This window comes from Mugil cephalus, chromosome 15, assembly GCF_022458985.1.
Source record: "Mugil cephalus isolate CIBA_MC_2020 chromosome 15, CIBA_Mcephalus_1.1, whole genome shotgun sequence".
NCBI lineage: Eukaryota > Metazoa > Chordata > Actinopteri > Mugiliformes > Mugilidae > Mugil > Mugil cephalus.
Genome location: NC_061784.1, coordinates 16,562,028 through 16,576,968, shown reverse-complemented (window position 1 = coordinate 16,576,968; position 14,941 = coordinate 16,562,028). Strand labels below are relative to the sequence as shown.

Below are 14,941 nucleotides of genomic sequence, written 5' to 3'. Positions count from 1 at the left end.
CAGAGTATTTTATTATTAATTGATTATATGACTTGCTATTTTATGCAATACAAATTCTCCAAAACAAAGTTGATTTTTCACGTTCATAAAAAAGTAAATTGAGTCATATTTTATATTTTCGAACTATTTCATCCTCTATAAACAACATGTAGGGAAATACTTGTAAAAGCACTTTATTCAGGATGGGCACACCACAAAAAAAGAGTAATAAAAGATTAGTACACAACACTAAATATCTGGAGCTGTTTTAAGTGCACACACCTTGAAATGTCCAAACCTAGTATATTTTTAAATTTGCACAAATATTAAAATATGGAATGGTATGGAGGAGGAAATAAAAATGTGCAATAACGTCACAAATTTTAAAAATAAATATAGAGAATAAATAAGTATTTTTTAAAACAATTTTAGACTCTTTTACACGGAGGTTATTTTAATTATGTTTAATGTTTAGAATGTTCAAAGTAATGTATGATTTTAGCTTTTGTGTGTGTGTCTGCAACGACTAAATAAATAAATAAACAAACAAAAATAAAGATCAATCATCATACCGTCATTTCCGATAGTTCCTGAAGGCAGCAGTCGGGAAGGCTGGATCCCTAGCAACGCTGTCACAAAGCTAACACTAGCTAGCCGTGTAGCCTCCTGAACGCAGCAGCTTTTGTCAACATGCTCTCCAGAGTTTACCTGGGCTGCTTATCGTTCGGCCTCGTATCTTCCTCACAGGCGTGTTAACAAATTTACAATGGGATCTTTTAGCGAGCCAAGCTAGCCCCAGCTGGCCAGACTTTGTCTTCGTCGTAGCCACATTCGGTTGAGCAGCTAACTGACTCGGAGCTCTTGTTAGCTTGGAGCTAGCTCGGCGGATCATGGCGATTGTGTCTGGTTCCTGTGCCAGAGTGAACGGCTCCAGAAATGGGCCCTCCGTGTCTGCCGCACCGCACGGGACCGTCGGACAATCCCAGCCCATGATAGCGGTGTGGGAATGGCAGGACGACCTGGGCTACTGGCGGCCCTACAGCGGCCAAGTGAGCGCCCACATCGAGCGGTGTCTGTCTCCGCGGGGCCGAGGAGGAGGAGGACCCGGCACAACGAGCATCTGCCTCGGACAGTCAGACCCCAGCCTGTCGCCTTACCTCATTGACATACCAAGCTTGAAGCAGTTTCGGCAGGACACGGGTGAACATATAACCACACTTGAGCACACTTAACACTACACACCCCCCGTCTTAATTCGTTATCATATTTAACCATTTTTGCCTCGAAGTCTTTGAAACGTACCAGGGCCCCGGTGGCTTTGACGTTAGCCTGTTAGCATTAGCTTTCTGGGGCGCTGTTGTTGTGAGTGTTTACAAAGATGCAAACCAAGATTAAGGATACGGTTTTAACGACATGTTTAAATGTGTCTAGCCTGTTAGCTCCTTCATATATCCCTGCTATGAATCCTCCCGTGGTTAACGCTTTAAGAATCAGCATTGCTTTGTTGCACCCAAATGTATATATTGTGTATAATGTTCAGCCATTGCACTACTCCTCACCAGGTGTTTGTTTTTTTTACATTTATTTTATGTATGTATTTATTCCAATTTGTGCCCTTTATTATATTAAATTAATAAAGTGTTCTTTAGCCAAAGCAGTTTGAAAGAAGGACATAATCTCTTCTAAACAATCACAACAAACAAAAACAAAAAAGGATTTTCACCTGAACTGAGTCGGTTTACACAGTGGCACTTAACGTTTACATTGCTGACGTGTGTGTATGTTCGTAACTGTTGAAGAACTGGGCACTTTCCTTTTTAATTGTCCCACTTTTAAAATTGGACGGGTTACGATGTCAAGATTTCTTGAAGACATATCTCCACTTACTTAATTAGCTTCTTCACCTGAACCTGTTACAGATTCCTCCAATTATAAGTAAAGTAGCTGGTCCTTGACAGACCCTAGTCTTGCAATTTCTTTTAGCAGATGACACCCACAGATTGTTCTATTTAAACTGCCCGCAAGAAGCTGCTTGGATCAGTAACACAGCATCTCGAAGAAGCCCTACGAGTCAGGTTGCCCTTGTTTCAGCTTGTGTTGTGGATACGCCATGACCTGGAAGATTTAGAATCTCCACCCTGAGACTCTCTGTCTCTGCTCATTACTGGATCGTTAGAGTATCGGTAATTGGGAAAGACAGCGAGTTAAGAAACATTTCCTCCGATTACAGGTGATTATCAGACCTTAGTTATATGAGTTTCAAGTGAGCGCCCACCACAGATGTTCTTAATAAAAGAAGTTACTTGGATGAGCGGCGAAACGTCTTCAAGAAATCCAGCAAGTCCAGTTCCTGTTATGGCTATTTTATATCATATCGAGGTCGTCATATATCATGACCTCGACGACTGAGAACCTTCACTGACATATAGGTTTTATTTATTGTTTTTTTGTAACTTATACTGTATTTTGTGTTTGCAGGAAAGACTCGGTCAGTGCGCCGGTCTCTATTCGCTCAGTCCTCCGGCCTCGGCAGCGGCGTCTACTGGGAGTGGGCCAACGATGAGGGGGGATGGACTCCGTACGAGACTCGAACGTCTATCCTGCTGGAGCACAGTTATCAGGCCCGCCAGGGCACGGCGGACTTGGGTCCACACGGATACAATTACATAGTGGATCTCACCTCTCTGGCCCAAGTTAACAAATCGTCAGGCTTCAGACGGCAGGTGCGGCGGCAGTGCAACCTCCCCTACCCGCTGGCCTCCGCCGGCCCCCCGGCCATCCCCTCAGCCCCCGCCTGCTCCTGCCAGCAGTGCTTGAGCCACAGCAGCACAGGACCCATCCCCAGCCGTTCGCGACATTCCTTCTCGTCGAGCAATCTCAACCGGCCCAGCCTGCAAGGGACAGGGAGGGCCGCAGCGGCTCACCCTGCTTCGGTCTACTCGCCCTACCCCAGGAGGCCCCTCTCCGTGGGGGGCATGTCCTGGGGCAGCCCCTGGCCTCCACCGACCTCTGGGAGTCAACTTTCAGCCCCGCTTCTCACCCACTCTACCAGTGCCAATGGTTTAAGGTTGGTGTCCCGCGTTTTTTTCTCTGACTCTGTGTCCAGAGATGTGTGACATATGGTCGTCCACGGTCTCCACTCCCTTTCCTCTTTGACTTTCCTGTCGGTCTCCGTGTTGACCCGTCCTGTAGAACAGGAATGATCTGTCAGTCCAGTTCTTCACTGGCATGTTTGCTTTGGCTCGTTTCCCGACTGACTCTTGTCTGTGTCATCTCTGACCCCCCCCTTCTTCTCTTATTGTTCATGAAAAGCGCTTTCCAAGACTTAAACTGTATAATCAATAAGCAGTTCACTCACACATTCTCTGGGCTCTAATTTTCTTTCACGTGACGTTTCATTTAGCCTCTTCTCAGGCAACTGGAAATTAATAATAGTGTAGTTGTGGTTTGGATGTTTTCCACCAAGCTCACATTACGCTTGATGGTATTCAAGGTGCTCCTATTATTTATAACCTTGTGTAAAATGTTATGTAACTGCCCAGTAGAGTGCAACCGGTGTGGAATTTACGAGAAGCATACTAGTGTGTTTAATTTAATAGGCAGCACATGCGATAGCTTCTGCATGCTAATGCTAATATAAGTGTCCAAATATAAGAAAAAAAAGTTTTCTTTTCTTACGCTGTTCATTCCTTTGTAATCATGCTGCACCACGGCTTCAGCGTGGTTATTGCAGCCGCGGTGGAGCTTTAGAATACACGACACACGGCCCACTGATTCCTTTGGACTCCAGATTAGCAGCGTTATCACCAACACATTTCCTCCCATTGTGCTGCCGTGTCATCTGTGCGGCTAAAACATCCACGCAGTGATTTCACACGTCTGCTTTTCGTCTGTTTTTTATGTCGGTGGTTAGAGTAAAGGATTCCCCGACTGCGAAAATAGGAATAGACTCTTAACGCCTCGACACGCAGCAGTTTTTGTCAGTGAAGCATTGAAGTAATTTATAAAGAAAACGTCCTGAACGTTTACTGGCTCCAGATTAAATTGTAAAGATTTGCTGCCCCCACTTAAAAAAAAAAAAACACAAAACAAATACATACAGATTCGTCTTTGTCTCAGCCAATGCAGACACTTTGAGCTCTGGGGAAATTCAGATTCTGATCCGACCGTTTTTGCCACGAAGCAGGTATAGTTGCTGTAGAGCTCCATCACACTTGAGGAATGACAGCTGCTCATTTCTTTTCCTCGAAGGTTGTTTTTTTGCGCAGTGAACAGATGCATCGGGCGCACATCCATTGACATATTGACTTTTGAGACGCGCTGCCTACTTGACGCGCGCGCACGTAGCCGATGCCCAGTTCTCGTTAATCAATCTCAGAGATGAATAATTAGTCACTTTCTGGACAATCTACTGTGGTAAAGTTAAATGAACCCTTGCAGTTAATTCACAGCCCCGATCTTTATTTTCCTGTCGTCCTAATAAAACGCTGTGAAGTGGATTGAAAACTGCAGCAGTTCTGTTTTTACCGACTGCCCCGTCTCTGTCTGTGTTTCCTGTTCTGCAGTGTTCCTTCCATCTCCGTGCAGCTGAACGGTTCCACCAGCGTGAGCTCTGCCCTGGCAGGTAAACGGGTCACTAACCATCCTTCCTCAGTTCTCTCTGCGCCACGCTTTCAAGTCGGCCCTGAGTTTTATTTGTTAGTATTTTAGACACGTTTATTTTTTTTATATTTTTTCCCGTGAGTGTCGGTCTCTTTAGGAATGACATGTCTGGGGGGGAAAAAAAAGCAAGAAGAGAAGCGGTTAAAAATAAAAAATAAGCGTCAGAGAAAGACTGCCCGTATCATGCCGCTTGTCAGAGCAGTATACATGAAAACAACCTCCACGCAGGCGTTTCTTTTTTTTTTCTTTGTGAGCCTACACAGATTTCCTTGGCCGTGGACTCAAAAGTGTGATTAGCTTCAGCTTTCGGTCTCGATCCTGGAAGACAGCTGTTGTCCCACAGCTCAACCGACACTGATATTTGATTGATGTCTGGAGGCGAAATGACATATTGGAAGGGGGGGATCTTTCTAATACTCTCATCAGAGTGCGTCTTTAGAAAATAGAATACATTCATTCAGACACAGCTTGCAGCCCCGTCATACAATTTCAATGCTTATATAAAGAATTCATCGACATTGAAAAATGTTTCACAGACACCTCAGGATTCCCTCACATTTTATTTTCAGACTTGCTGTTTTAATTTCCTAAAATCGAAACAGTCAGAATCGGAGGACGCCCGACAGATGGTTGTCTTTGTCATTAGCGCGCTCACTCGAAATATGTCGGAGATCCCCGCTGTATCGACCCCGTAAAGATTTTTAGATTCTTGTCGGCGAAGACGAGGCCAAATCTGCCTCGAAACAAGTTCCTCGAATAGGACGTATTCATTGCATATTCATTCTGCTCAGCTCACTGGTGCCAACATAATGCAAAGTCATTTTTTTTTTTGTCATTTCATCTTGTTTAAATGTGAACCAGAAATGATTGTTCGGGATATTTTTGTTGGTTGTAACCTTCTTCAACAAGACAAACTTCTCCAAAAGTTGATCTGGACTCTCTCCTTTGGGAAACTCCGGCAAAGATCTGTTCGGCCAATCACGTAATTCAGACGGGGCTTTAAATAGGAGTATAAGCAACGTAGACATTCGCATCATCTGAGCGCCCTGGAGTTGAATTTGCAAGCAAAATGTGTTTGTTTGCTTTTTTTTTTTTCCTTCTTCTGCATCGGTTGAAACGTGCCCTATAATGAAATCCAAATGAATTCAGTCTGGCTACACCAGGCTATTAATAAGATATAGCCGTGTGCATTATTTATCAGACACGGCTATGAAAAAAAAAAAAGTAATGGGATATCGTGGGATTTTAATTGTTTCACAGAATTTAAAAAAGGAACTTCAATAGAAATATTCACCAGAGAAATTAAAGCATTTATTTTCACCTTCAAAGGGCACGTGGTCACGTATTTTTCCTGCGGTGGAGGAATTTGCCTGCAGTTTTTTTTTTTTTTTTTTTATATGAGATAACTGTAAGTCCGTTTCTGGGCTGTGGTTAATCTGACCGGATCAATACAGTCGGCCAGGGAGAAGCTGGAGGACCAGAACCTCATTAGTTAGGGGAGCAAAGAACTCAGACTTCGGTGAATCATTTAAAATGGAAGGTCACTGGTGTGGTGTCGTACAGAATTTCCCACGGGATGAATGAAGTATCTAACTAGCTATCTTCTCCAAATGTACAGCTATGAAATAGTTCATACGCCGCTCACTTGATAGTTTAGTCAATCAGATAAAATGAGTACTACTGTAATACTGGAGGCTTCATTTACTTCTACAGAATATCACTCTTCTCTGTGGATGTTTACATCAACGTTGCACTGCATGTGACTGACCTCTGACCTTCAACTAGTGTGAGGATATCAGTCATCTGACATCATCAGAACTATTATAAAAGACATGTGCATCTTTGAGCTGTAAAAAATTATATTAGCTAACTCTGACCACCATAAACTAAGCAGTAACCAAAGAGGCTGCAGTTCCTGCTTCCAAAAAACAAAACAAAAAAAACAACCAATCCCCACAGACCTCCATTAAAATGTTAAAATGGGGTAAAATTAAAACGAATCTGAACAGATTAGAGTTCAGTCGCGATGAAAGGCCAGGTTTCTAGCTGCCTGTCGCTTTGACCACTTTTGACTAATGTGGAGTCAGTCACTGACAAGATGGCGGCCGCCAGTGGCGCTTTGAGCTTCAAAACTGCTCATATAGGTTTCTGTTTATAAATTTAACTTTACATTAGTAAAATATTATTTTTCCAGACACTAAATCCTTTCACTAATCAGCCTCAGTCGTGCCAACGATTGAACCCGTCATATCAGTCATTCCTCTCACTTTACTGCCTAAAGGCTCTTTTATGGCGCTGCTGTACCAAGACGCCATAGCTTACGCACGTAGCCTACACCAGTGTGAGCAATTTATACTTGTGCACTCATCAGCCTGACTCACCCTGTAAAAACATCACCTAAACACCAGTCAGCACCGTGTCTCTTTTGCCAGACGGGTAAATTTTTGTTTCCACTCCCACTGCTGAAACTTTTGCCGAAATTTTGCCGAAGACAAGTCACACAAACGCAAATTCGTGTAACTCCAAACCTCCTCAGTTATCAATTCTTTATTAGTCCAAAACAATCAATTCAAGGATGAGCAGATGGAAATACTAAAGCGGAAATATGCTACCGCCAAGCGGACCGATCACAGCTCTCGTGGCCTGCGTCGCTGCGACGCGTAGCTACGTTTCTGGGGAGGTGTACGTCAGTTACGGAGCTGGGGTCGGTGCTGAAGGAGGCTAAACCGCCTGATATTTAGTTCTAGCTCCACACCGTCAGTCCAGATCAGAAAACAAACCATTTGTTAAACACCAGCCGGGTTGACGTGGCTTCACGAAGCTCTCGATATCTGACTCGGTGTTTGTGTGTGTGTGTGTGGACGACCGGGGGTCGCGGGCGGAGGCGTCGGCTGCTGCTACATTTCTCATACCTTTTTTGATTTGTTCCTTTCTGCTCCCGCATATATATCTCCACCTTGCTCTCAACCCTCACCCGCCCCACTCTGCCCCCACCCCACCCCACCCTGTCCCGCTTCAAACCTTCAAACCCCCCACCCCCACCCCTGCTCCAGGCATGGCCTCCATTTTGATGTCAGCAGTGGGACTCGGCGTGCACTTCACCTCTGCCCCCCTCCCTCAGCAGCAGCAGCAGCAGCAGCAGCAGCAGCAACAGCCTCAGCCTCAACCTCAGCAGCAGCATCAGCAGCCTGCTCCTTTCTCTCTTCCTCCTCCTCCTCTCCTCCCCCCAGCCAGCAGGCCCAGCAGGCCCCCCAGCAGCAGCAGCAGCAGCAGCAGCAGCAGTTCAGTTAGGAGAGCAAAGAGGCAGCACAGGAGAGGTAGCTACCACACCCACCAGCCCTTACTCCGCCTCTTCTTCTGCATCCGTCTCCTTCTTTGCTCCACGTTTTTTTTTTTTTTTTTTTTCCCCCATCGCCACAGGCTTGAGGAACATCATTTCACCCTCCATCAACTCGGCTTTCATTCATTCATTCGTTCGTTCACTCACGGGAGGTGCTCACACTGAACCGGGGTTTTGAAATTCGGGGACAACCGACGCTGAAGTCCGGCTTCGCCTTCTGTTAGATTTCGCTTTAGAGAAGAAGGTGCTCGGCGTCTGAAAACCTTGAACCGTTACTGTGGCTCTAGAACATTTAACTTCAGGTGCGTGGTATGAGAACAAATATGTTGAGAAGTAACAGATAGATAGATATTTTATTTATCCCGAGGGAAATTCAGTGTCCAGAAAGTTAACAGAAAGATATTTAAGTTATATAATAGTATGCTAACAATATAAAAAACTGACAGTTTCAGATTCTAATACTGGACGACTTGGATGCTCAGACAAAGTAAGAATATTTGTCACCACCTTATGCTGCAGAATCATTGTGTGTTGTGTTTTTTAATATTTATTTATAGAAGAAATAACCGAGAGATTAGTCAGCAATAAAAATAATCTTAAGGTGCAGCTCTACATTATGTAGCCAGCTCTAATAAATCAGCCTACAGAGATACTATAGATCACCCCGACGCACTTAGACGCAAAAAAAGGGGAGCAGTGTGTGTTTTCGGTGCATCTCTGCTAATTGAATTGTCCTCCGCGCTTTGTTCGTCCGTTTGCCGAACTTCATGTCGCCGTAAACCGATTCCCGCTCCCGCTCCGGTCTCCTGCCATCCTCCAAAAGCACTTCTGTCAAAATGTGCAAAAAGCCGCTGGATGCAGCGAAGGCGGCTAGAGCTCGGCTTCCTAAACGGACTCGACGCTCGCACGAGAGAGTGGAGCGGCATCGCGTCCGTCCCCAACGCCGCCCCATCAAAACTGCATTGTTCGTTCCATCGCTCCATCATCATCCATTTTCCATTTTTCATTGTAGGCATGTTAGGTGCAACAGAGAGATTGGGCGAATTGTAAATTGGGGTTATCTCATGTGTTTGTGGGAGCTGCTTGGCTCATTCATTACTTTCCGTCTCCTCCTTTTTGTCCCGCTCCCAGGCACGTCTCAGAGACCCGAGGAGGTGATTCAGCGCTACATGGAGGTGGTGGCCGGGGTGCCGGATGAGGTGAGTTCCTCAGCGCTTTGTCAACTTGCAAAAAAGACAAGTTCTCGAATTTTGCCTTAAAAGCCTGTAACAAAACATCCCCGCCGCTCCCAGGACTGCATAATCTGCATGGACCAACTGTCCAACCCGTCCGGATACGAGACGCCGTCTGCGGAGGAGGGAGCCCAGAGCATCCTGCCGGACACTGTGGGGAAATTCATCAAATGCGGCCACACCCTGCACATGCTCTGCATGCTGGCGATGTACAACAACGGGACGAAGGTAGAGCTCCGGCGCCAGCTGGCGACGAGATGTTATCGGCGGAGTCGCGCGGGATTTAAATGCTGTTACGTGAAGGGACTCATCTGAGAAGTAGCCCGTTAGTTTCACAGACGTGAGATAAGATGACGCCCGTGGGGACGTTTACGTGTTAGAAAAATAGAAAAAGAATGGGCGTGGGTTGTGGATCATCCCACAGACACTTGATCAGTTTGGGATCTAGTGAATTTTTTTGCGTTTTTATGTGTTTGTGCTTCAGTTTGGCTGCATCCTGCAAAATCCCATGAAAGTGTAGAATGTGAGAACCTGAGATATGGGTAATTGCACATGAGCAAAAAAACAAGGAAGTTGAGCTTATGTTCCCATTCAGATCTGGCATTAACATCCACCCTGTTCAATCTGATCGCGTCCCTCCAGCCTAGAGGACAGGTGAACACAGCTGAGGTCTCATTTGAGTGATGTGCAGTGATTTGGACCGACCGGTGATTCGGTGACAGAAGGACCGGCGAAAGACGGAGGAGCCGATCGATGAATATCTGATCAGCGCTCACCTGGTTTGCATCGATCCGTTCACTTTCCCGTTGTCTCCTCCTTTAGGACGGCAGCCTGCAGTGCCCCTCATGCAAGACAATCTACGGGGAGAAGACGGGCACGCAGCCCAAAGGCAAGATGGAAATTTACAGCATTGCCCAGTCGCTGCCGGGACACCCGGACTGTGGCACCATCCAGATCATCTACAGCATACCGCCGGGCATCCAGGTACGCACCGGGGCAGCTGTGCGGTCAGATCGTTAACATTTATTTTAGTTTTACTGTCAGACGGGCCGTGATGAGGAGAGAGGACTGTCAGAAAGACGCCAACAGCCCAAATAAATGATTCATTCACCATCCGCCTGCTCAGACCCGATATTAACATGTGTCCTCAGTGATCCAGTCACAGCAGCTGCATGAAAATATAACTATGTCTTGAGTAACTTGTGACCACTGCTGTCGTATCGTGGGAGACGAGTTAAAGCGTGCGGTATTTAAATTACCGTAACGCACGGTGACAAAATTCAAAGTGTGGCTGAACGCTGGGAAGTTGTGTTTTTGTCTGGAAGAGATTCGTGACGTCTCGAGGGTATAACTAACAACACACTCTCTTCCTGGGTCTACACATGCAGCCGACAGCAGCGGTGCGCCATCATTACCGTAATGGCAGCCGCACTTTTAATTTTGTCCATCGGTGAGTTACGGTAATTCGAATACCGCCTGCTTTTTTTGTTTTTTGCGCAGGCGGATGTTCAGGTCTTAAACGGTTAAAACAGTGGATTGATATCTAGTGCTGTTTCAGAACATGAACATGATCAGCCCTGTTCGTTGTGCTTGTGCATAGTGAGATGGTATAAAAAGTGAAAAATAATGAGCAGTGAAGTCACTTTATTGCAGAACACAATATTGCACTAGAGATGGGACACTGATTGTCACATTAATGGAAACACCTACATTTCAAAATGCCTCTCAAATATTGCTGAATCTTTTTTTACGCCCTCATGAGGTGGTTTTTCAGGCGTATTGATCTAGAAGTGCATTGGAAACACTTCTGTCTTATTTCCTCATCACTGGGCGTCACCGGAGATGTTGCAGGGGGTCATGTGACCAGTTCATTTGAAGTCCATCGTCCTCAAAGTGAAGTCTTGCTTTACGACTTAACGAGAGGCACTTTTCAATGGAAACATGTATCGAAACTTAGAAATATTGCCCTTATTTTGCGACAAGCTAGTGAGACGCCTGTTTGACTCTATCGAAGTGCACTGGTGTGAAACGCTGCGTCGAGGTTTTGTCAAATCTCTGTGATCACAGGACGCTTGAGGCTTCATACGTCACAATGAGACACCGACTATTTCGGATCATTCGTTCCCTCCCTGCTTCCCAGAAACCTTTAGTCAGACGTCCAGATGTTGAAATACCTGTGATCTCAACAAAAAATCTGTCATATCAACCTGAACCACGTTCCAACTAAATGTGGATTCTCAGAATGAAGACACAGCGGCTAAAGACCGACTTCATTGCTTGGGTTTTTTTTTTTTTTCTAAGATCTGGAATCTGAATCATTTGGAAGTTCGTGGCTGCTAGTGTCCGTCTTTGAGGCTGTAAAACTTTTAATCTTTTTACAGTACAATCAGGAAGAAACCTCAAAAGCTTCACACGGCTTCCTTCATCCGCCCATGTCTAGTTTATAGCTCCGCATCAAACCCTGCAGAGACTTTGTGCTTCACTTTCAACAATGAAACTTTTGAACGCGCGTCATGCGAGTGTCTGTATCTGTCTGTTTGGGTGGTGGGACGTGCCGAGGTTTCTCCGTCTGTGTCCCGCTGTGCCTTAAATGAACCTTAAGTTATTTATTCATTCGTCTCGTCCCTGACGTTAGTTATTGTACCTGTGAGAAGACGATGGGAGGAAAACCCACCGTCTGCACCCACGGGGTTCCCAAAAGAACCTTTTTACCAGATCGATGTCGAGGCTCAAACTATGAGACATCCTTCTTCTTCTTCTTCTCCCCTCTGTGCGAGCGCTCCACCGACATCCTCTTTATTCCATCCTTTTGGGAAAAGCCTCATTTCTTCCCGCGTCCGACGATGGATCGCGGCGAAGAGACGCGCTCTCCACCGAGCTGCACTTTTTAAATGCGTTTTGTATCGAGCTGTCGGTCCGGCCTCAACAATCCACAAACTCCGTTATTAGATTATTTCATTGTTTCCAGCCGATCTCTGGTATTACACTTTTCTAAACTCCCATTCATCAGTCGGTCTGTGTCGTCCTCCTCCTCCTCCTCCTCCTCCTCCTCCAGGGCCCCGAGCATCCCAACCCAGGACAGCCCTACACCTGCAGAGGCTTCCCTCGCTTCTGCTTTCTGCCGGACAACGACAAAGGGAGGAAGGTAAAAGGAAAACAACAAGTCGCCACAATTAACACTTCCACATGCATAAAAAATGTACAAAGCCTTTCTATCCTCCCACAGCTGCACACGGGTCAACGCCATTTACCCGAAACTCTCCGACACTCCTCCAGGAGTTTAATTAAATTACGGATGTTTCACGTTCATTACGAAGTTGTGTATTTTCTACGGTGAATCAGCTCATCTGCTGCTCGCTCCACGCTTCAGCCCCCATAAATAATCTCGCTAATTCACCGACGGAAAATTGGATTAGCCGATTCCAGTCGTAGTTTTTATCCGCGCCCGTCCCCGGTGGGCCGTTTCCTGCGCTGCGTGGATTTGAGATAATGAAAATATCCACAAATTGGACGCACGCAGAGCGGTAAACAGCAGTCAGAGCGGCGTGGAGGGAGCTCGTCGCGCTTCCGTCAGTTTAACGGAATATCTGGTGATTAACGGCGCTAATCTCATTCCCGCTTCCTGTCTCATCTGGCTCTTTAATAGGCCTCCGCGCAGAGCTTAATGAGGGATGTTCTCCGTCATGTGGGAACACAAAGGAGGGGACCGCAACACCTGCTTTTACTTTACATTTAAGAAGCGTTTATTATCTAAAATAGTTTAAATTTAGAAAATAGTAAAATCTCCTGGAATATCTTCAAATAGTGTCATTAGGTTTCTGCCTCTAATCATGAAGTTTTCTTGGATAGACAACTTTTCAATAAATCAGTTGGAGTCAGAGTTGTTGAAGATTTAGTTTGACACATTTTTCTGTTATATACACTGATCAGCCACAACATTATGACCGCTGACAGGAGAAGTAAATAACATTTAAACCATCTTGTTAGAATTCAGTGTTCTCCTGGGAAACGTTTGGACCTGGTATCAATCTTGTGGATGTTACTTAGACATGTAGCACCCACCTAGACCAGACCAGACCCCCACCACCCCCATAGCTTCTTGATGACAGCAGTAATCCCCAGCAGGATGCAGACACACACACAAAAACGCTTTAGGAACAACTAAAAAAACCTGGCCTTTAAATTCACTAGATCCCAAACTGATCAACTGTCTGTGGGACGATCCACAGAGGACCCTCCCCTTAAAGATCCCCCCACTAGCAACATTATGTCACAAGACACCACAGGACAGGAAGGTCCATGTCCATTCGCTGACAAACAGCTGTTTAGGAGGCGCTACACAATGTTAGAGAGGTGGTCATAATGTTATGCCTGATTGGTGCATGTTGGTAATGAGTTCTGCGTTGTGATTTTAGAAGTTATTAATCCATCGTGGGCTAAATTAACCCCAGCGCCTCGTGTCTCCGCCTCCAAGGTGCTGGAGCTGCTGAAGGTGGCGTGGATGCGCCGCCTCATCTTCACCGTGGGGACGTCCAGCACCACGGGGGAGCCCGACACCGTGGTGTGGAACGGCATCCACCACAAGACCGAGATGATGTCCAACCTGTCGGGCCACGGCTACCCCGACCCCAACTACCTGGACAATGTTCTGTCTGAGCTGGCCTCTCAGGGCGTGACAGAGGGCTGCCTCAAACCTCCAGGAGGGGGCGGCGGCGGCGGCGGCGGCGGCGGCGGCAGCAGCAGCTAAGTCGCAGCTTCACACGCTTCCACTCACCTCTAACCACCAAGTTAACCCTTTGAAATCCTCCCCCGTGGCCGGGGTGGGGGTGGTGGGGGGGGGGGGGGCGGACTCCCTGCAACCTCTGTCTGTTAATAATGTCTGCCCACATCTCACCGAGTGAACGGAGGGCGAAGAGCGAGCTAAATAAAGAGGAGATGCTGACAAGAGTCTGTTCTCACCGTGCTCCAAGAGGCTGAACTTTTAAGAAAGAAAAAAAAAGAAAAAAAAAAGGCTCCTCAGCCTCTTTCATCAAACCTCCACAAACTGCAGATTGCGTTTTCGTTTTATTTCCCCGTCGAGCCTCATCTGTATCCCCACGTTCGGTTGCCATGGCAATGGGAACCTACACCAGGGGATAAAAAAAATCCCATTAAGCACTTTAGTCCCGACGGTGTGTTTCTCTGACGAGGCGCGTGGCCGCCTCCCCCTCCGAGTAAAAGGGCCGTGAGCTTTGCTTTTTTTCAAAATTGGGAACTCGTTCAGTTCGAAACCTTTCGTGTTTAGCTCAGTGGCACAAATTCAAGTAGCAAAGTCAGTATATATTAGCGTATTTGATGAGAACGGGCAATACTTGCAGTGTTGTAAATAACAAAAAAAAACTATGAATGAAACTAAAGTATGATTTAAAAAAATAAAAAAAAAGATAACACTAAAAAAAAAAAAAAAATACAAGTTGTGTCCACGAATGCCATAAATAAAAGTGGTGAGATTTGATCATGTTATATTTAACTCCCTGCTGATTTGTTCGGGATCTGCAGTATTAATGATGGTGGAGGGGATTCAGCAGCCATTGTTGTGTTGTTTTATTTTTTGTCACTTGATATGTTCGTGTCTCCGCGTCTGCGAGAAAAGACGAGATTTCCTTCTTCTTCTTTTTTTTTTTTTTTTTTAACTCGTATATAGCTCAACAACCACCATTGTTTTGTCCGGACTGATGTGAAGGACAGC

At 45.9% G+C, this 14,941-nt stretch overlaps 1 protein-coding gene across 4 annotated transcripts; it reads left to right on the top strand.

Annotated features, from left to right (window-relative positions):
• Window positions 1–597: 597 nt before the first annotated feature.
• dtx2 (deltex 2, E3 ubiquitin ligase) lies at window positions 598–14,883 on the top strand. Of its 4 annotated transcripts, none has more exons than XM_047607895.1 (9): window positions 602–1,179; window positions 2,458–3,046; window positions 4,545–4,603; window positions 7,695–7,958; window positions 9,113–9,180; window positions 9,274–9,441; window positions 10,036–10,197; window positions 12,269–12,358; window positions 13,688–14,883. In XM_047607895.1, the coding sequence occupies exons 1-9, from the start codon at window positions 870–872 to the stop codon at window positions 13,958–13,960; spliced, it is 1,983 nt and encodes a 660-aa protein (XP_047463851.1). In that variant the 5' UTR covers window positions 602–869; the 3' UTR covers window positions 13,961–14,883. The 4 variants fall into 4 exon arrangements, with proteins under 4 accessions (XP_047463855.1, XP_047463851.1, XP_047463853.1 ...); XM_047607897.1 differs by having other exon boundaries at window positions 604–1,179; window positions 7,872–7,958; XM_047607899.1 differs by lacking the exon at window positions 12,269–12,358 and having other exon boundaries at window positions 598–1,179; window positions 7,872–7,958.
• The last annotated feature ends 58 nt before the right edge of the window (window positions 14,884–14,941 follow it).

What these genes read in the sequence shown, in the direction of transcription:
- dtx2 (XM_047607895.1), top strand. Translation starts at nt 870, where the DNA reads ATGGCGATTGTGTCTGGTTCCTGTGCCAGAGTGAACGGCTCCAGAAAT. An exon ending in ACCAGTGCCAATGGTTTAAG is followed by an intron (nt 3,047 to 4,544) that starts GTTGGTGTCCCG and finishes CCTGTTCTGCAG; the next exon opens with TGTTCCTTCCATCTCCGTGC. An exon ending in TGGCCGGGGTGCCGGATGAG is followed by an intron (nt 9,181 to 9,273) that starts GTGAGTTCCTCA and finishes CGCCGCTCCCAG; the next exon opens with GACTGCATAATCTGCATGGA.